General features: G+C 48.6%; 1 protein-coding gene across 2 annotated transcripts; it reads left to right on the top strand.

Annotated features, from left to right (window-relative positions):
• Positions 1-185: 185 nt before the first annotated feature.
• Positions 186-14,240, top strand: LOC310827766 (zinc finger protein 746-like). 2 transcript variants are annotated; one of them, XM_083704181.1, is made up of 6 exons: positions 186-323; positions 4,716-5,105; positions 6,429-6,555; positions 7,910-8,005; positions 9,112-9,225; positions 13,031-14,240. In XM_083704181.1, exons 1-6 carry the CDS (start codon positions 294-296, stop codon positions 13,954-13,956), a joined length of 1,683 nt encoding a protein of 560 aa, XP_083560307.1. In that variant the 5' UTR covers positions 186-293; the 3' UTR covers positions 13,957-14,240. The 2 variants fall into 2 exon arrangements, with proteins under 2 accessions (XP_083560307.1, XP_083560306.1); XM_083704180.1 differs by having other exon boundaries at positions 203-323; positions 4,713-5,105.
• The last annotated feature ends 1,296 nt before the right edge of the window (positions 14,241-15,536 follow it).

Genomic DNA, 15,536 nt, shown 5'->3' with positions numbered 1-15,536 from the left:
TGCTTCCGCCTCCCGGGGCCACTGGGGCTGGCTGATCCCCTTCCCGACCCAGGTGGGGACTGCGTCTGCGCTGCCTCCCGCAGATGGATGGATGGATGGAGGCGACCGGGCGCCGCCTGGCTCCGTCGCTCCAGCCTTTGCTGCGGGTGCGCGGCTCCTCCTCTTCCCTTCTGCCCCCGGCGGACGGCGGACCCCTCTCCGCCTTCTGATTCCGGGGCTTCCCTTCCTCCCTTCCCTCCTTCCTTCTTTCCGGCGGCTTCTCCGGACGGATCCAGCCCACCTGCCCGCTTGCGATGGCCGCTGAATGGGATCCTCCTGCGCAGGTAGGGCGGGGAGGAAGGGGTTAATTTTCCTTGCAAATAAGCCGATTGCGGGATTTTTTTTGGGGGGGGGGGGGAGAGAGAAAAAAAAAAAGGCTCCGGGGCTCAAGGTTTGCGGGGAAATCCCGCGCCCCGCCCTCCATTCCTGGATTGCAAGGGGCAGGGGCGCGCGCGCTCTGCACGACCCCAGAGGCACACGCGTTTTGGGGGGACGATCCGGGAGGGGAGGTCTTCCCTGCGTTGCCACCACCCCTCTCTCCGTTTCCTTGGTGTAGGGCAGGCACCCCCAAACTCTGCCCTCCAGCACAGCTGTCAACGTTTCCCTTTTTTCAAGGGTAATAATAATAATAATAATAATAATAATAATAATAATAATAATAATAATAATAATAATTTATTTATACCCCGCCCATCTGGCTGAGTTTCCCCAGCCACTCTGGGCGGCTCCCAATCCAGTGTTAAAAACAGTACAGCGTGTTAAATATTAAAAACTTCCCTGAACAAATTTCCTTATTCCGAATAGGATTCCCTGCAAGAAAAGGGAAAAGTTGACAGCTATGCCCTCCAGCTGATTTGGGACTACAAGTCCCATCATCCCTGACCTCTGGTCCTGTTAGCTAGGGATGATGGGAGTTGTAGTCCCAAAACAGCTGGAGGGCTGAGTTTGGGGGTGCCTGGTGTAGGGGCTACCAGAAGCTGGGGGTTGCTTAGCACTTTCTGCGGAGCATGCACAAAGCGCCGGGTGCTTGGTGACTTGGGTGGCTGCTGGCGGCTCCTGGGCAGGGGCTGCGAGTGGGGGCTCCTTTGGGGGGGGCACTCGTTTCTCCCCATCCTTCTCCTTGGCACGGAAAAAGCAGACACTCAAGTGCTGCAAATTGTGCAAATTCTACATTTACGTCTTCCAAGGCAATTCTTCCATGGTGGCATGCATAATTCTCCTTCTCTCCAGTTTGGAAGCTGCCCAGAGTGGCTCGGGAAATATAATAATAATAATAATAGTAATAATAATAATAATAATAATAATAATAATAATAATAATATAGTTTATCCTCACAACAATCCTGGGAGGTAGGCTTGGCCAAGAGGCGGTCTGTCCAAGCGTCATAGCTGAGGGGAGATTCGAACCCTGGTCTCGCAGGTCATAGCGCAGTATTGCAACCACCGAACCACGCTGGCTTTTGCACGCACAGAGAACGCTTTATTCCAGTCCATGGACCCAAAATACACAGTACAAACACTGGGTTTTGCTATATACACAACCAACAGTATAATTTAAGGTAAAGGGACCCCTGACCATTAGGTCCAGTCGTGGACGACTCTGGGGTTGTGGCGCTCATCTCACTTTATTGGCCGAGGGAGCTGGCGTACAGCTTCCGGGTCATGTGGCCAGTATGACTAAGCTGCTTCTGGCGAACCAGAGCAGCACACGGAAACGCCGTTTATCTTCCCGCCGGAGCGGTACCTACTTATCTACTTGCACTGGTGTGCTTTCGAACTGCTAGGTTGGCAGGAGCAGGGACCGAGCAACGGGAGCTCACCCTGTCGCGGGGATTCGAACCGCCGACCTTCTGATCGGCAAGCCCTAGGCTCAGTGGTTTAACCCACAGCGCCACCCGTGTCCCTCAGACAGTATAATTTAGAGGTCACTTAATCTGCTATCCTATAGACACACTTACCTGGGAGTAAGCCTCATTGAACTCTTTGGATGTGGCTCCTGAATAGCCATGACCGTAGAGTTATATTGCCAGAGAAAATGCACTTTTCAAAAGGGAAGCACCAGAACAAATTTTGCCTCCTCTCCTGCAATTAGAAGTGGGCTCTCGTTCATAAGTGTAGCAACAAAAACTAACAGCTATTTTTATTTACAGTATTTATTTCTCATGGTTTATATACCACTTGATTGGAATTGAAACCTCAAAAATGCTCAAAGAAACAATAAAACATTGACATTTCAGTGAATAACAGTTTAAAAAAACAGCTATTCAAAACATTCAAACGAATGATATTGAACATCAGCAAGAAGCTAAAAAGTAGATTATAGGCACTTTCAACATTGCACTTGTCTGGATAGGCCAGCCTAGACCAAACAGCTGCTGAAAAGCTACTTGCCTGATTTCAATGGGCAGGGAGTTCCACAGTTCCTTGTGGGACCTTAAAGATTTTGAATTGGCTCCACTGGTCTAGGTCCCCCACACAAAGAAAACCAGCTTGTTCCTTCTTCCACGTGACAGCCCTTTAAATATTCGAATTCTTAAAAGCCTGAACTCTTCTTTTTAAAAATAATTTATTTTATTAGGGTTTGTAAAGAAAAATACTAAGATTATTATCAAACATCTTTTCTTTTATCCAAAATAAAGCATTAATTTAAAGGCAAGAGAGAGAGAGAGGAAAAAGGGAAGGAAGAGATAGAGAAAAGGGAATAGAAAAAGATTTAAAAGAGAGGGGAAAGTTAAGAAGATAAAGAACACTTCTGACACCCTTGGTGCCCTTTTCGTAACTGTCTTTTTAAAAATATATAATACACACACACACACACACACACACACACACATATATACATATATATATATCTATGTGTGTGTGTGTGTGTGTGTGTGTGTGTGTGTATATATATATAATTTTTTACTAACCACCAAAACACAAACAGTGAAACCCCCCAGGCTGGTGATAGATTGGGTATACAATATTCAATAATATACAGAATACATACTCAATAATATTCAATAATAACTTATTCAAATCAACCATATGTACACTTCTATATACCTTAACACTCTTCCTTCTGCAAGGTTTATTTAACATTTCACATTTTTTTCCATTTTTTAAATTAATTTTCCAAATTTATGACAAACACACAAAAAATGAAAAGCATATTAAAAAAGAATAACAAACAAACATATAAAACATTTTACTATTAAAAATCCAATTTGATTTCCATTGCTAAGCGACTTCCTCGAATCCTCCCTAACTGAGTTTCATTCAGTCTCATTGTAGCAATTTTCCTTTTTCCTTTATTCAAATTACTATCTTCCTTCCTTTTCATAGTTTCTCAATCCATACCATTATACGATTCAACATATTTTAATCCTAGGCCAGTTTGGTACTTGCAAGCATTTCAGCTTAGGTTGTATTATAATATTTGGCTAAATATTCCTTAAATTTCTTCCAATCTTCATAACTTTTAACATTTTAATTGCCCCAAATTGTTCAAACCTACTCAAATCATTCAATATCTTCTCAAACCAATCCTCCCCTTTCTCATTGACCTTTCATTCTATGTATCTTCACAGTTAGGTATTCTAAAATTATAATATTATTCAGTTTTTTCAGTCCATTACGTAACTGTCGTTTGATTCTGCCCATAGCTGTCAACTTACAGATTTGAAAATAAGGGACCAGCAGCCTCGAAAATAAGGGATCAGCAGCCAAAATAAGGGATTTTGCTTAGGTTATCCATAAACCCGGCACTGATGGAGCCAGGCTGCTTTGTCTGCCAGTGACTGTGTTTTGCAGGGGGTTGGACTAGATGATCCTAAGGGTCTACATCCCCCACCAAAGAAGAGTGGCAGACAAAACTGATGAACGACGTCGAGATGGCAAAGCTTACAGGCAGAATTAGAAACCAGGAAGAGGACCTCTTTCATAAAGAATGGGGAAAGTTTAAAATTTAGTTGAAAAGCTATTGTAAAGAGTTACATACATTGGTAGGATTGACAGAAAACTTGTGGTAAAAATTTGAACTATGGGTGGACAAATGATTTATAAAAACAGAGTTATGAAAGGGATGGAGGGGGGAAATCACTACATTAAGATGCTGCACTGGTTGGAGGGTATGCTAAGCAGCACGTCGGGGCTGCCGTCGTCCTGGTGCGAGGAGTTCCATCGGCCCTTCCCCGCCCGAGAGAGAGGGAGGGAGACTCTCGCCCACGCCGCCCGCGAGCCCGGCATGAGGCGGTTGCGGTGCCATGGCGGCCGCTGAAGCGCCGCCCTTCTGCGTCCCTCCCCTTCCCCTCCTCTTCCTCCTCCCTCACGCTGCCGCCTCTGCTGCCTCCGGCTTCCCCTGGCAGCGCGGCGGAAGTCTCGCAAGAGAGGGGCTGCCTGCCTGCCCGCCCGCCGACACCCATCTCCTCATGACGCGCCCATGAGGGGGAAAAGGGAGAGATGGAGACGCGGCAGCTCGTGCATGCGCTCTCTCACGGCGGAGGACCCTGAGCCTCTGCTTCCCTCTCGAGCCGGGCGAGCATGAAACCCGGGAAATTTAAGGGACATCATCAATCCGGGACAGCAGCGGGACATGGCGCTGGTATAAGGGAGTTTCCCGCCAAATAAGGGACGTTGACAGCTATGATTCTGCCGCTGCCTCTGAGTATCTTCCCTTCCTGTCTTTGCCAGCAGGACTTGGAATGGGGCAGGGGACCCCTGCAGCCCACCCCGGTGCACCCTTGCTTCCTCCCCAAGCGGAGCTGCGGCGATGCTGCCGGCCGGCCGGCTGCTGAGATCTCCCTCTGGACGATGGTGGCCGCCATGCAAGCAGTGGAGAGGAAGGTGGATGTCCATGCTGGGCGGCTGCTGGCGCTGGAGCGGAGGGCGGGTCTGGCCGAGAAGAAGCTGTCCGGGACGGAGAAAGCCATGGCGGAGTTCAGCCACCACCTGGACGCGCTGGGGACCCTCATCCAGGAATACGGGCAGCTCCAGAGGAGGCTGGAGAACATGGAGAACCTGCTCAAGAACCGAAACTTCTGGATCCTTCGCCTGCCCCCAGGGTCCAGGGGGGAAACCCCCAAGGTAAGCAGCTGGGATTCGCACAGAGGTAGATCTTCATCCAGGGGAAGAGCTATATATAGCCAGAGGCTTTGGTGATATAATAATAATTAATTATTTGTAGCCCACCCATCTGGCCGGGTCTCCCCGGCCACCCTGGGCAGCTCCCAAACGAATACAGTCATACCTCAGGTTACAAACGATTCAGGCTGCATTCTTTCGGGTTACGGACGCTCCGAAACCTGGAAGTACCGGAACGGGTTACTTCCGGGTTTCGGCGGTCGCGCATGCGCAGAAGCGCTAAATCACGTTTTGCCCATGCGCGGAAGTGCTGAATTGCAACCCACGCATGCACAGACACGCAGCTGGGGGTTGCGAACACTGCGGGTTGCAAACGTGCATTCCACATGGATCATGTTCGCAACCCAAGCATCCACTGGTGGAATAAAATTGCCAGTGGTTATTGCCAAGTTATTACAGGGATAATAATAATAATAATAATAATAATAATAATAATAATAAATAGTAATTAATATTTATACCCCACCCATTCTGCTGGGTTTACCCAGCCACTCTGGGCAGCTCCCAACAGATTAAAAACAGAATAAAACATCAAATATTAAAAGCTTCCCTAAACACGGCTGTCTTCAGATGTAAAAGTCAGGTAGTTGTTTATTCCCTTGACATCTGCTGGGAGGGTGTTCCACAGGGCAGGTGTCACCACCGAGAAGGCCCTCTGCCTGGTTCCCTGTAACCTCACTTCTCGCAGCGAGGGAACTGCTAGAAGGCCCTCGGAGCTGGACCTCAGTGTTTCCTGCTGCGGGGAGTTCCCCAAGTAAGCAGCGCTTTGCCTTATTGGGTTAGCATGAGAGAGGCAGTGTGGTTTGAGTGAACCTGCTCCATTTGAACTGACCTGGACCCTGCGATTGTCATCTGAGGCCCCTCTCCCTGAGAGGTCCAGAGGTTGGCAACACAAGAACAGGGCCTTTTCTGCAGTGCCTCCCCGTTTGGAGAATGCTCTCCTTAGGGAGGCATACCTGGCCCCTTCATTCCTCTTTCATGGCTGGTTAGCATTTGTTTTATTTATTAAATTTATATACTGCCCTCTACCTGGGGTTCACAGAATAAAATCAATATATAAAACCACAAAATACATAATAAAAATAAAAACAACAACCCAATAGTCCCCCCACCCACACAAAAAACAACACATTTTAAAAGGGCATAGGATGTCCACCAGATCAACCAAAGGCCTGGTTAAAAAGGAACGTATTTGCCTAGCGCCTAAAGGTGAAGACGCCCCCATTTATTTATTTATTCATTCATTTGTTTTACATGCCCTCACAGGTGCCGGTGACTTTCGACGAGGTCTCTGTTTGCTTCTCAGAGGAAGAGTGGGGGAACCTGGACGAAGACCAGAGGGAGCTCTACAAGAACGTCATGAAGGGGAACTACGAATCTCTGGTCTCACTGGGTAAAGAGAACCCTAAAGCAGCAAAGCCGGTTGTCGTAACATTCAGGGCAGGGGGGAAAACAGAAATCCTTATTCACGCAGCACCTAGTTAAACTGTGGAACTCCCTGTCACAGGAGTCAGAGATGGTCACCAACTTGGGAGGGCTGTACAAGAGGATTTGACAAATTCTCTTTTTTAAAAATCATTTTTATTAATTTTCCAATAAAAAAAATCCAATGAATATATCCAATCATAATACTTCAATTAAAATAAAAAAACTAAAATAAAAAAGAGCAAATTATAGTCCAAATTATATTTATTAATTTTTCGGAGCTCCCCACGGTCTGGATCTCTGAAGCAAATCTCCACATCTTAGTCCTGCTTCTCCCCGTTGTTTCCATATTTTCCACATCTCGTTTTAAATGCCTCATAATTCTTTGTCCCTGGGTCCACTATTCTCAGCCATGTTGAACATCATGTACTTTCATCCATCGAATACAGCTTTGTTAATATATATTTTTCCAAAGCTGGGATTTGACAAATTCGCGGAGGAGGTGCAGGCTATCGACAGATCCTATCCATGATGGCTACGCTCTTCCTGCACGGCCGTAGGCAGACATCCTTCTGAATATCAGTTGCTGGGAACTGCAGGAGGCGAGAGGGCTCTTGTGTTCGAATCCTGATTACGGGTTTCCCACAGGCTGTGGCAGCAGAGCGGAGCCATTGTGGCTAGTAGCCAACACTAGCCCTTGCTTGGGTCACTGCAAATCCTCCAGATCCTGCCAGGTTTTTGTCGGTAAACATGAGGGCTAGAAACTGGTTTGAGAAGGAATCCATAACCCTTAGAAACCTTAGGATGCCCCGTTCTCTCTGAGGACCGTCATGGGATAAGTACCGTATTTTTCGCTCCATAAGACGCACTTTTTTCCTCCTAACAAGTAAGGGGAAATGTCTGTGCGTCTTATGGAGCAAAAGTGCGGTCGGTCACTGGCTCCCTTGCCCAGGCCTCCATTGTTGAATGTTCTGCAGACGGAGGCCGTTTGTTTCCCCAGCGACATGGGACTGGCTGATTAGATTATCTGTCTGGCAACGGTAGAAACGGCTCCCTTTCCTTTCCTAAAGAAGCTGCAGAACTGTGAGTTGAACCCCATAAAAACAGGGGGGTTTTTCCCCTTTGCAAAGTAAGCTCAACAACTTTGAGCTGATCCCCCCAAAATGAGGCTTTTCCCCGAAGTTACACGACTGTGAGCTTATCGCCCAAAAAAACAGGGCTTTCCTCCTCTAAAAACTAGGTGCGTCTTATGGTCAGGTGCGTCTTATGGAGCGAAAAATACAGTAATTCTTTGGCCTTGCCTTTCTTCCCTTCCTCCTCAGATTACGCCATTGCCAAGCCCGACCTGCTGACCCAGATCGAAGGTGGGCAGGAGCAGGCAGCTGAGGACGAAGATGCTCCTAGGAGCATCGGCCCAGGTGGGTTAAGAGAGTTGGGATTTCTTCCCTCCATGAGCTGGGAAGGGGGAGAAATCATGGAACCAATTGATTAAACCCTTAATGGTCAATTTACCTGGAGGTTCTGAAGCTTCCTATCCCGACTTCCAGAACGGATTCCATTCGACTTCCAAGGTACAACTGTAATAGTAATGGAAAGAATTGTGGAATGGATAAAAGTGGAATGCGGCTTAGAATGGTGGGAAGTTGACTTTTGAATTATGTATTAAATCTGATGTTCATTTGTTAAAATAAATTTTAAAACTCAATGAAGATTCATTGGCATAGTTCAGGCATAGGCAAACTCGGCCCTCCAGATGTTTGGGACTACATTTCCCATCATCCCTGGCTAACAGGACCGGTGGTCAGGGATGATGGGAATTGTAGTCCCAAACATCTGGAGGGCTGGAGTTTGCCTCTGCCTGGCATAGTTGTCCAGAAGGAAATGCAGCCAATGAACTGGTAAAGGTTCCCAACTCCTGCTGCAACTTCTTGAGGCTTAGCAGAGCATTTTGGTTTCCCTTGCTTGGAACTGGAGATTTTGATATAAAACCATCTGTCGCCTTACTAGTGTGATCTACCATTGACGTAGCCACAAGGAAGATTTATCCCGGGATAAAGTTTATTGTCATCTGAGGCCCTCCTTCGTGTGATCGCTCAGCGAGAGGTCCGGAGGGTGGCAAGACGAGAACAGGGCCTTTTCAGTGGTAGCTCCCGATTTGTGAAATGCTCTCTCAGGGAGTGTTGCCTGTTGCCACTATTACATATCTTGCAGCTCCGGGCAAAAACATTCCTTTTTCATCAGGTCATTGGCTTTTCTATTGTCTTTTTTGTGTGTGGGATGTTTAATCTGCTTTTAAGCAGAATTGTAGTTTATATTCTTTTTTAAAAAAGAAATTGGCCTACAACTCCCATGATCCCTAGCCAGCAGGACCGGTGGTCAGGGATGATGGGAATTGTAGTCTCAAAACATCTGGAGGGCCGAGGAAGGCTGGTTTGAAATATTGTAAGTTGCTTTGAGCAAAACAAAACGTGATGTATGGGCATGGGGGAATAAATTAATGTCATTTTCCCCTCTTTGCATGCAGAATTCCCCGCACCCAGAAATGACACTGTCTCTCTCGTCCAGCGGGAAATTGTTCCTTCGGTAGTGGGCGAGTGGGATTCGGGAGAAAGCGGGGCGCCCCCGGACGAAAACCCAGGTGAGTTCGAAATGGGGGCCAGTGTGCCTCTGAAGAGAGGAATCCAGACCCACCTCGTCCCCTCTTGGCAAAATGTCCCTGTGGCCGATCAGCGTCCTGTGCAGGCTCAGTCCATCAGCTGGCTAGAGACCGCAGGAGCACATAGATGCTAATTAAAAATATGAACCACAGCAATGTAAGATCTGGACAAAAAACATGGACCAAGGAGTGCGGAAATCCACTTTGATTAAATTGTATAAATTTGGGATTCATTGGAATTATTTTGATATGAATTGGAATTTGTACAGTTGGCAAAACTGTGATAATATTGAGTAAATATTGGAAATTAATTTAAATTTCTTTTTAAGAGACAGCAGTAGCACTGGTGCAGCTGGAAAGTGCATGCAGCTGTTGAAGCCTGCTAGCGGGGCAGAATTGGACTGGGGCGGCTCTGGCCAGGAAGTACATATACATATATATATATACAGTGGTACCTCGGGTTAAGTACTTAATTCGTTCCGGAGGTCCGTTCTTAACCTGAAACTGTTCTTAACCTGAAGCACCACTTGAGCTAATGGGGCCTCCTGCTGCCACCGCGCCGCCAGAGCACGATTTCTGTTCTCATCCTGAAGCAAAGTTCTTAACCTGAAGCACTATTTCTGGGTTAGCGGAGTATGTAACCTGAAGCATATGTAACCTGAAGCATATGTAACCTGAGGTACCACTGTGTGTGTGTGTATATATATATATGTGTGTGTGTGTGTTTGTGTATTATTTCAATTTAACAACATTTGCACCAATTATGAATTCATATAACTTCCCTCCCCTCACAATCTGTGGTTAATTTCATTTTCCCTTTTTTTCTGCTGCATATTCTGATTCCTCCTTATTCTTTTCATGCCATTTTCTTTTTTCTTTTTTTATAATATTTATTAAGACTTTTTTAATACAATACATAAGAATAAACAATATAGCATATATCTCAACATAGTTTCACCACTTCTTTGGACTTCCTCTCATCTCCCGCTCCTACCTTCATTCCAATAAAATTTTGCCAGCAATTTATCATCTTAATTCTTCTCTTATTATCTAACTTTCTAATCTCCAACGCCCTTTAACCAAATCTTAAAAATTTAAATATAATCTAGTAGTTATTCAAAAAAATTTAAATTCTTAAATAGCTTATCTTCATTACTCCATCTAGTTTAGTGGTGCCAAATTATTTATGATCCAGCATCCTTCTTAACATTCAACCAAGTTACAATGTTTTTGCAAATAAATCTTAAATTTCTTCCAGTCTTCTTCCATCCTCTCCTCTCCCAGGTCTCGGATTCTGCCAGTCATCTCGGCCAGTTCCATGTAGCCTATCAGTTGCGTCTGCCATTCTTCCAGCTTTTCATGCCATTTTCTATTCCACTTTTTCAGTTTCTGCTCCGATTATTCCAACCCTGCTAACGTTTTTAGCTGTTTACAATAGTTTTTCATATATTCCACCCATTTTCCCTATTCTTTCTTAAAGGTTTTTTTCTTCCTGGTCTCTGGGGCATAAATCATTTATCATCTTGTCTTTTGGTATTTATACACTGATTATTCTTAGTGAAAAGGCTTCTGGGGTTTTTTAATGAAAGATTTTTTTTCAACGCCCCCCCCCCCCCCCATTTCATTATAAATCATCTCCAAGTAGTCTTTCGCTAATTTACACGTCCACCACATAAGGTACCCTCATTTTCCTTCCATTTCCAGCAGGTTATCTGTCTCCGACATATACAATTTTGCTAGTTTACTAGGCATCAGGTACCACCCCTGTATCGTTTTCATACAATTCTCTTTCGGCGTATAACATGATGTAAATTTTAAATCTTTTTTCCCACAATCTCTCCCATGCACACATTTCAGTATTAGGTCCAGCGTATCATTGCTGATTTTACCAGCTCATCTTTAGTCGCAGCATCCTGTTCTCACTGTGGCCCAGTGGCGTAGCGCGGGTGGTGCAGGGGGGGCCGGCCGCACCAGGCGCAACATCGGGGGGGGGGTGTGCTCGCACTCGCAGCTCTCTGCCCCTACCTGGCTCGCTCTCTCTCTCTCACTGCAGTGCTGGCTGTGCGAATCCGATCCGAGCCGCCGGGTTGCCGGCCACTGTGGAGGGGGTGGGTGCCAGGCGTGCGGTGTGGAGAGAGAGCGAGGGACTATCTGGGGGAGGGACAGTGCAGCGGCACCCAGTGCGGAGAGAGAGCGAGGGACTATCTGGGGGAGGGACAGTGCAGCGGCACCCAGTGCGGAGAGAGAGCGAGGGACTATCTGGGGGAGGGACAGTGCAGCGGCCGCACAGCGCAGTGCTGAGCGCGGGAGAGAACCACACCCGACCAGCCCAGGCAGCAGCAAGAAGAAGCTGGCAGTGGCGGCAGGTTAGGTGTTAGGGGGCGCAAATCACTTGCCTTGCCCCGGGTGCTGACAACCCACGCTACGCCGCTGCTGTGGCCAACCAGATCCCTCTACCGGGAAACTTTGAAATCAGGATTTGAACACAAGAGCCCTCTCCAGTAAGAGGCGACAGGGTGGATCCTTATGAAATTATACGTGGCATGGAGAAAATGGATAGAGCATAGCACCATAAAATTGTAGAATTGGAAGGGACCCCAGGGTCATCTAGTCCAACCCCCTGAAATGCAGGAATCTCATCTAAAGCATCCATGACAGATGGCCACCCAACCTCTGCTCAAAAACGTGAAAAACGTTTCTGTTTTTCCTGATGTTTATTCGGAATCTCCTTTCTTGTAACTTGAAGCCATGGGTTCGAGTCCTACCCTCCAGAGCAGGAGAAAACAAGCTTCCTCCCTCTTCTGTTCAACAGCCCTTGAGATAAGTTTGTTTCCCTCTAATAATAATAATAATAATAATAATAATAATAATAATAATAATAATAGATTTTATTTATACCCAGCCCTCCCCGGCCAGAGCCGGGCTCAGTGTGGCTAACACCAGTAAAATTACAGTAAAAACATAATTGGGGGGGGGGCAATTTAAAATACAGGTTAAAATGCAATTTAAAATGCAGCCTCATTTTAAAAGTAGCCGATAAATCAAGACCATAAGGGGAGGGAAACATAAGGGTCAGACTGAGTCCAAACTAAAGGCCTGGTGGAACAGCTCTGTCTTGGCAGGCCCAGCAGAAGGATGTCAAGTCCCGCAGGGCCCTAGTCTCTTGTGACAGAGCGTTCCACCAAGTCAGGGCCAGCACTGAAAAGGCCCTGGCCCTAGTTGAGACCAATCTAACCACCTTGCGACTTGGGACCTCCAAAGTGTTGTTATTTGTGGACCTCAAGGTCCTTCATGGGGCATACCAGGAGAGGCAGTCCTGTAGGTACAAGGGACATTCAATGAAGCTGGCTGTTGGAAGAATCATGACAGATAAAGGAAAGTCCTCCTTTGTGCAGCATTGTTAAACTGTGGAACTCCCTGCTAGAGGAGGCAGCAATGACCACCAACTTGGATGGCTTTAAGAGAGGGCTGGACAGATTCACGGAGGAGGAGGAGAATGCTATCGATAGCTACTAGCCAGGATCAGTTCGCTTTGCCTTCACAGTCAGAGGTGGCAATGCGTCTGAATCCAAGTTGCTGGAAACCGCAGGACGAGACAGGGCTCTTGGGTTCGAATCCTGCTTGCATCTGCTTGGCCAATGCGAGAACATAATGCTGGACTAGGAGGGCCATTCTTTTGTTGCTGCAAAGTTGGGGGAAATGAATTCACCCCACACCCCATCATCTCCACCAAAATTTATTTTCCCAAACTCGTTCCGCCTCTGACCTGGTTTCCCTCTCCCTACAGATGCCACCCTCTTTGCCCAGGTGCCCGCCAGGCCAGAGGTGAGGCCTGGGGACCTGGCACAGTACAGTGCATTGCCAGAGGCCTTGGACCAGGCTGTCTTCCACTTCCCCGAGGAGGGCCTGGCGTGCGTGGACGGGCAGGCGTCCGGTGGAAGCCTGGAGGAGCCGGCCGCGTGCGGGAGCGACTTTGCGGACTTCACCACCATCATCGTGCCCGAGGGGGCCCTCCCCGGCGAGGCCCCGTACGTCTGCGCCGACTGTGGGAAGAGCTTCCTGTATGAGGAGCAGCGTGCCCTGCACCAGCGGACGCACCCCCGAGCCTCCCCCGAAGGGAGCCCTGCCTCGAGCCTGCGGCCAGGGGGCGAGGCGTACCCCTGCCCCGAGTGCGGGCGCTGCTTCCCGCACCAGGCGAGCCTCAGCAAACACCGGCTGTGGCACTCGGGCGAGAGGCCCCACACCTGCTCCGAGTGCAACAAAAGCTTCCGCCTGAAGATCAATCTCCGTCTCCACCAGCGGAGCCACGCAGCGGCCGCGACGGGCCTGGCGGCGAAGGCGGGCTCCTATATTTGCGGCGAGTGCGGGCGCAGCTTCAACCACCACTCCAACTTCCTGCGCCACCAGATGATCCACACGGGCGAGCGGCCGTACGCCTGCGGCGAGTGCGGGAAAACCTTCATCCGCAAGGAGCACCTTGCCACCCACGGGCGGCTGCACACCGGCGAGCGGCCGTACCAGTGCCCGCTCTGCCAGAAGAGCTTCACCCGCAAGCAGCACCTCGTCGGACACCAGCGGCTCCACGAAGGCGGAGATGCCTGGCTTGACGGCCATTCGGGGCAGAGGCCTTTCCGGAGCCAGTGGGGCAGGGCAAAGATGCGGGCGGAGGCTGGCGGTGCGCCTCGCGTCAGGCAGGAGCGGTTCCCCCCTTAAACGCTCGCTTTGGGCACTGCCAGGGCACCCGGTGCTGGGACTTAGTGGGATGTAGGCTGGGGAAGCAGTTGTGGACTGAACCGTTGTGGTCGCCAGAGCTGGAGATGGAGAACAAAGCCTCCGGCTCAGAGAGGTTTCTGTTACCGATTTTGTTACTTCGAAAGGGGGGAAAAAGAGAGATTTGTGCCGACTTTCTCGACGTTGGCCAAGGCCGAGAAAACGAAACTGGTCCTCCTTGTTTCATTTGCTAAGTCTTGGTGGTAAAGTGTCGTTCCTCAACCCGCTTGACGGCCGTCTCGGTGTCTTGCTTCAAACAAATTCCTTTTCTAAAAAGGTTTTGTGGGCCTTGGTTCTGAACCCTCAATCTTTCTCCCAACTCTGCAGCTGCAAAGGGAGCTGGGGAGAGCTTTGTTAACGACGAACCCCAAAATCTGGCATCCCCTCAAAACTGTTTTGCGGTCATTTCGCAGCAGAAACGTGAAGCCATGAGTTCGAGTCCTACCCTCCAGAGCAGGAGAAGACAAGCTTGCTCCCTCTTCCGTAGCAGTTTGTAGTTAACGAAGCTGCCGGGGAGGTTTGTTTCGTTGGGGTGGGTGGAGGTAATGCCCCACTTTTAATTTAATTTTTAAATTCATAATGGCTAGCAACTTGAGACAATAAAACGTAACACAAGTCGTTGCTCAGCGGTAGAGCTTCTGCTTTCGTTGCGGAAGGTCCCCGGTTGAGTCTGCGGTGGATTCGCCAGGTTTATTTACAAAGGACCCCATCTGAATCCTTGGATTGCTGCTGTTGGTCAGTGTGGGCCAATAGTCTGACCCTGTACAGTGGTACCTCTGGATGCGAACGGGATCCGTTCCGGAGCCCCGTTCGCATCCAGAAGCAAATACAACCCGCGTCCGCGCGTCTGTGTGTGCGCGGGTTGCGATTCACCGCTCATGCGCATGACGTCATTTTGACCGTCTGCGCATGCGCGAGCGGTGAAAGCTGGAAGTAACACGCTCCGTCACTTCCGGATCGCCACAGTGCGCAACCCGAAAATACTTATGCCGAAGCTACTTCAACCCAAGGTAGGACTGTATCAGGTAGCTGCCCATGTTTCTGACGAATTATTTTTAAAAGCGACTTATGGGTTAAAGCCTCAGCACCTAGGACTTGCCGATCGAAAGGTCGGCGGTTCGAATCCCTGTGGCGGGGTGCGCTCCCGCTGCTCGGTCCCAGCGCCTGCCAACCTAGCAGTTCGAAAGCACCTCGGGGTGCAAGTAGATAAATAGGGACCGCTTACCAGCGGGAAGGTAAACGGCGTTTCCGTGTGCAGCTCTGGCTCGCCAGATGCAGCTTTGTCACGCTGGCCACGTGACCCGGAAGTGTCTCCGGACAGCGCTGGCCCCTGGCCTCTTAAGTGAGATGGGTGCACAACCCCAGAGTCTGTCAAGACTGGCCCGTACGGGCAGGGGTACCTTTACCTTTTACCTTTATGAAATACGAAAACAACAAGCCAGTTTCAAAGCTATTAGCAGTAAGGCTTCAAAAACCCAATTAGGTAGTACTATAATGGCCCGAATATAAGCCCCCCAGCTGAT

Source organism: Podarcis gaigeae (assembly GCF_964106915.1).
Source record: "Podarcis gaigeae genome assembly, chromosome: 12".
NCBI classification, from domain to species: Eukaryota; Metazoa; Chordata; class Lepidosauria; order Squamata; family Lacertidae; genus Podarcis; species Podarcis gaigeae.
This window is presented reverse-complemented; position numbering and strand designations above follow the sequence as displayed.

What these genes read in the sequence shown, in the direction of transcription:
- LOC310827766 (XM_083704180.1), top strand. Translation starts at nt 294, where the DNA reads ATGGCCGCTGAATGGGATCCTCCTGCGCAG. An exon ending in AATGGGATCCTCCTGCGCAG is followed by an intron (nt 324 to 4,712) that starts GTAGGGCGGGGA and finishes TGTCTTTGCCAG; the next exon opens with CAGGACTTGGAATGGGGCAG. An exon ending in CGAATCTCTGGTCTCACTGG is followed by an intron (nt 6,556 to 7,909) that starts GTAAAGAGAACC and finishes CTTCCTCCTCAG; the next exon opens with ATTACGCCATTGCCAAGCCC.